This window comes from Chlorocebus sabaeus, chromosome 8 (assembly GCF_047675955.1).
Source record: "Chlorocebus sabaeus isolate Y175 chromosome 8, mChlSab1.0.hap1, whole genome shotgun sequence".
NCBI lineage: Eukaryota > Metazoa > Chordata > Mammalia > Primates > Cercopithecidae > Chlorocebus > Chlorocebus sabaeus.
Window position 1 is genome coordinate 8,163,794 of NC_132911.1, and position 5,965 is coordinate 8,169,758.

Here is a 5,965-nt window from a genome sequence, read left to right on the forward strand (position 1 = left end):
TACCAGCCACGATAGGTGTAACTATAGATTTAAGTGAGAAAGAAACAAACTTCTGCCTTGTTTAAGCCACTTTGTTCAGACATTAATTTCGTATGCGTATAGAGAATATATGCTCCTTACGAGTAGGAAACATGTTTATGCCATATGGTTCGTAATGGGTGTTCTGCAATGTAGGATGATGCTGATTATGATGACAATGGTGACAAACAGCATGAAATAATAAGTAATGAAAAAAAGTGGTTTAATAGTTGTATGTGTTTACTTTATTTAAAGATTCTGCTGCTAATATCATTCAATGTATTTGTATGCCGGTGGGAGTTTTATTAGATGTAGACTAAGAAAGTTTACATTATTTAATGAAAAATACCAGATCAATTTTAAAAAATAGTAAAAACATCATGAGATGGAACTAAGCATCTGTATTGCAAAGCAACTCTCCCAGGTGATTTTATGCATAGTAATGATTGAGAATCCCTTGATCTAGATCCAACGGATCTCAACCTTTATAGGTGGTATTAAGGAAGCACCTAAGGAAGACAATTTTCCTGACTATATCCATACCTCCAGTTAGTAATAGATCTAGAGATCTAGAACCCAAATCCAGACCTCCTGCTTCCATGTGCAGTGGTCTTTCGCTGTTCTGTTTTGTTCCACTTGGTGAAGAGGATTTCAGAATAAATGGCCACATGATTCAACTCCCTCCTCTGCTCTGAGGAATATAGCCTTGTCCTAGCAAGCAAGAAGCTCATACAGTAGTGGAAGAGGCAAATATACATTCACTAATCTAACATACAAGGCAGTAAGCACTGTAACATCAACAAAGCACTTAGGGGTTTCAGACCAGGAGCAAGTGGGGTGATTAATTCTTCGCAGGGCTAGTAAAGTCTGGGAAGTGTTCACTAACAAAATTAACGAAAGCAACTGGTTTTTTAACACAGTCTAATTTATTGTAACAATATAAATGGTTGTTTGTTCATAAACTTTCATCTTTTGCCAAAATGTTTGTAGCTTATGTTCCCATTGAACAAGGTTTTCTGGCCAAAACTGTGCACCCACATCATTCTAATGAACTGGCTGTCCAATAAAAAAAGGACTCTCAGTCCTCCCATAGAAGCAGTTTTGCAGGCATAGAACACCTCAATCTATGAACATCCCTAATGAGGTACAGAAAGGCTCTTATTATCCAAACAGAGACATTCCACTGGTGCTAGAGAGCCACAGACGGAAGTTTTCTCTGCCTCCTGGAAATGAAGCCAAACTTTCTTCTTTCTTCAGCCATGAGGATTCCTGTCCTCCTCTCCACCATTTTCTTCTTTATGAGCCAAGTTCTACCAGGTAACAAAATAAACTTGGTAAGAATGGAGTGCCTAACACCTTACGGGGATTCAGTACTCAAAGAGAAATCACCATTATCTATGACCAGATAGGGGATCTCATAGGAAATCTGGAAGACACATTGGCTGAGGAGCCTGCAGCCACCTAATTCATTAATTCTCCATAGCAACTCACTTAGATGAAGTCAATCGTGTTTCAAGTCTTTGAAACCCTCTTATTCCATCTCTAAATTAGGCAAGTTTACTAGCAGTTACTAGACCTCAGAAATTAAAAATCAGGCATTATTCTACTAAATCTTAGTCTCCAAAACTCCTCCAGTTTCTTTCAGCAGAAGTTATTTATCCTAAGACACTGGCATAAGAGCTATTCCAAAGCTGTGGTAGGCTCAGACAGAAGGGATTGGTGGAAGAAGTCTCTTTGAAAATATTACTATAGTCGAAGAAATCTTTAACTTATTGTTCCCCAGTACTGTTGGTCCCTGGGGCTTGACTTTTCCTCTTAAGGCTCCATCTCAATCCCTAGCTTTCCCTCTTCCTTCTCAGCATCTAGTCTTGTAATGTAGAACTTAAACACAGGGACCAGGGATGACCCCACACCAGAGCATAGCCTACTGCATTCAGCAAGCAAACATTAATCGCAGGTATAAGGCCCCTTGCACAGACATGCTTTGGAGAAGTGTGTATAGGGCTTCTTGGATTTGCCCAAGGAGGTTACTAGACAACCAAAGTAGATCCGAAAATTTTCTGGAAAATCCTGAACATGTGTATTCAAGGATGAATAAGCAACTTATTGCTTCTATTTTTGCTGTTTTATAGAGGAAAAAATTAAGGCCCTGGAAACTGAAGGTTTTTCCCAACAGTGGGGTAAATGTCAGAGTCAATGCTTTGTTTTAATATCCTGGCTTTCCCTGTACATCCCACCTTAGGGTTCTGTTGTGCTGTTTCTTTGTGAGACTTTCTAAAGCCTGATAATAGGTGAGCTCCAATTATATCCAATTATATGAGCTCAGTAGCACACGACATCGGGGACTGACTTATGAGATTGTTATCCTTGTGGCATTACTGAAGACCTATCTGACTGGTACTTGTTAAACAGTCACCCTGGTTAAATACGTGGGTTTGATTTTTTTTAATCAGTTAAAAATATTTTAAAATATGTGTCTTACTTCTATAGCCCCAGAAAATCAATGCTTTTAATCAAGGTTTAAAAGTTCCAAATTTGGATAAACAAATTTTTGTTTGTTTGTTTTCACTGTCACTCAATCGAAATAGAAGAGACTAATTGGATAGAACGGCACAGGCAGAAGCACTACTTACAGTCAAAAATGGGATACAACAAGACTGGGGAGGAACACGCAGGACGGTACTAAAGAACGCAGTCTGATGAAAGGTGGTGTCTCCTCTGGATGTCCTTAAGTAGACTTTGCAGCAGAACTGCAAACTTTTTATAGAAGGCTAGAGAGGAAAGGAGGACACAGAGAGGGGGCAAGAGTGGAAAACAGAATGAAGCTCAGAATACCAAGCGTTAGTGCCGTCCCTATCACCTTCCTCACTCGATCATTGGGTGATCTTGGGCAAGTTTCTTCCTTTCCCTCAGCTCATTTCCTCATCTTTAAGGTAAGGGACTAGACAAGACAGGCTTTGATGTTCATTGTAACTCTAACTTTTGTTCCTAAAGCAAATAGCTGGAAAAGACATTGTGTCCACAATATGCAAGACACAAGGTTTACAAGCAAAGAACAAATAAAAACAAAATATTTTTTAAATCCCTAATGTTACCTGAATTCTTGCAAATGAACAATGGTACATCATAATTTTACAAAGTCCTTTGTAATTTGAACATTTTAAAATAATTTCAACTTTTATTTTAGATTCAGGGAGTGCATGTGCAGATTTGTTACATGGGTATATTGTGTGATATTGAGGTTTGGGGTATGAATAACTCTGTCACCCAGGTAGGGTGTACCCAAAGGGTAGCTTTTCAGACCTTACTCCCTCTCCCTCCGCTCCTGGTAGGACCCAATCTCTGTTGTTCCCATTTTTATGTCCATGTGCACTCATTGCTGAGCTCCCACTTATCACTAAGAATGTGTGGTATTTGGGTTGTTGTTCCTGAGCTAATTTGCTTAGAATAAAGGCCTCCAGCTGCATCCATGTTGCTGCACAGGACACAATTTTGTTCTTTTTATGGCTGCATAGTATTCCATGATATATATATACTACATTTTCTTTATTCAGTCCACTGTTGATGAACACCTAGTTTGATTCCATACATTTGCTATTGGGAATACTGCTGTGATGAACATACAAATTTATGTCTTTTTACAAGACTAATTTATTTTCCTTTGGGTATATACCCAGTAATGAGATTACTGGGTCAAATGGTAGTTCTGTATTAAGTTTTTTGAAAATAAAATGCTCAATAGAGTCCAGTATAGTAAAATAGTACACATGATTCAAAGACCTGTGAACTAAGTGTAACAACAAATTTCCACACAAACATGTTACAAGATAGAACCTAGCTGTATTTTAATCAATTATTCCACAATCATTTACTGAATACCTATTATAAGCCAAGACTTGAATCAGATTCTGGAAGTACTACAACAGAGGGATGTTCAAGAGTGATTTATCACATATCACAAGACAGGTCAGTGGTTCATCCTCTACACTATACTAATCTCTCATGACTCTTCCAGCTGCAAAGCGCCAATTTTAGCCCAAGGCCAATGGGCTCTACATACATAGTAGTTGACTAGTTACAGATGAAAGGAAAAGACGGAAAGTTCAGGGATCCAAAAACTCAGATTTCAGCTTGTTTCTACCAAGTGCTCAACACTTAGAATTATCATTGTCTTTAAAAAAGCATCACGTTTAATTATTTTGCAATTTACCTTATAGATAGAAATACAATGTTGCATGTATTTGGTCTTCACATCAATCCACTAATTGCTTTGTGACCATTGAAAAGTTAAATTGAATCTAATGCATTTGGATTTCAGTGTAACTCAATAGGCATTTACTGAATGTATATTAAAATCGCTGTACTGATTGAAAGCTATTCTAGAATTGGTTTTTGTGTTCCAGAATAGAAAAAAAAAAGTGCTGGTTTTTATACCTCTCTTATTGTCAAGAAGTTGTCATGGAGAAGTGCTCTGTGTTACATACAAAGACTGCTCAGAATTAAAACACTTTTCAAACTAAACATCTCAATGTGGGTGGCCTATCCCCAGGGCAGTGATATCTTGGGACATAAAGGAAATACTATTAAATGTTTTCAACAAGTATAGTTTTTGAGCCTCTAAGAAGACCTTGAATGTTTCACCCCTCATATGTGCAATGGTTTCTAGAGAAAAATTGCAACCTCAAAGACCAGTGCCAGAGCTATAAGAAGTGAGTGAAGTCACAGGGTGTAACAAGTACTGGCACATATAAATTTGTGTGTTAAACACATAGGAATATTGTTCCCTTCCACAGAAAAAAATATCCTCTCTAACAATTTCCTTAAAGTATATGATCTTTTAGGTCTATATTTCAGTTCTACTTTTGAAAGATACACCTATTGTAACCCATCATATAGTATGTGTATGTGTGTGTGTAGAAATAAAAAGAGAGCAGCCAAAAGAGATTTTCTTCTCTTTCACTCCAGGAAAATCCATAGCATAAGACATTATATTTTTTAAAAGGCTGATATCTCCCATCAGTGTTAGGAGATAATAAGGAATAAATAAACTGAAATGTGCATGCTCTAGAACTTGTAAAGGGGGGCAGGCTATTCGCCTCCAGTCTTTTGTCATGTAGGTGCACCCAATATTCTCAGATTTTTCAAGAACACCAAAAAATCCAAATTTTTGTAGGACAGCAGATTTTTAAGTGTTTAAGAAATCAAATAACAACACACATACACACAAAAAAAAATCCACACAAGATTATCCTCAGGCACTGCCCCCTACGTCCAAGTAATTCAATACAAAGTAAGAAAGACTGATGAATGGTTACAATAATGCTCTTCTGCGTGCAGCCAGCGGCAAATTCAAGGAGATCTGTGAACGTCCAAATGGCTCCTGTCGGGACTTTTGCCTCAAAACAGAAATCCATGTTGGGAGATGTTTAAATAGCCGACCCTGCTGCCTGCCTCTGGGGCATCAACCACGAATTGAGAGCACTACACCCAAAATGGACTGAAGCCTGTTGTTTGCTGGATGTTTTGTGTTCTTTTTCTCGCTCCCTCTCCCTGTCTCCCTTTCCCTCTCTCCCTTTTTCTCACAGGGATTTTTATTGAATCCTCAATAAAGAATAAAGCAAAACCAACAAGCACAAAACCTCTTTTAAAAGTTTATATTACCGGCTGGGCACGGTGACTCACACCTGTAATCCCAGCACTTTGGGAGGCCAAGGTGGGCGGATCATGAGGTCAGGAGATCAAGACCATTCTGGCCAACATGGTGAAACCCTGTCTCTTCTAAAAATACAAAAATTTAGCCAGGCGTCGTGGCGGGCTCCTGTAATCCCAGCTACTCAGGAGGCTGAAGCAGGAGAATCGCTTGAACCCACAAGGTGGAGGCTGCAGTGAGCCGTGATCACAATACTGCACTCCAGCCTGGGCAACAGAGCAAGACTCTGTCTCAAAA

The 5,965-nt window shown here is 38.7% G+C and overlaps 1 protein-coding gene across 1 annotated transcript; it reads left to right on the forward strand.

The window, feature by feature from the left end:
- Window positions 1–1,277: 1,277 nt before the first annotated feature.
- Window positions 1,278–5,719, forward strand: DEFB108B (defensin beta 108B). The gene is made up of 2 exons (XM_037983508.2): window positions 1,278–1,335; window positions 5,356–5,719. Exons 1-2 carry the CDS (start codon window positions 1,278–1,280, stop codon window positions 5,517–5,519), a joined length of 222 nt encoding a protein of 73 aa, XP_037839436.2. The 3' UTR covers window positions 5,520–5,719.
- The last annotated feature ends 246 nt before the right edge of the window (window positions 5,720–5,965 follow it).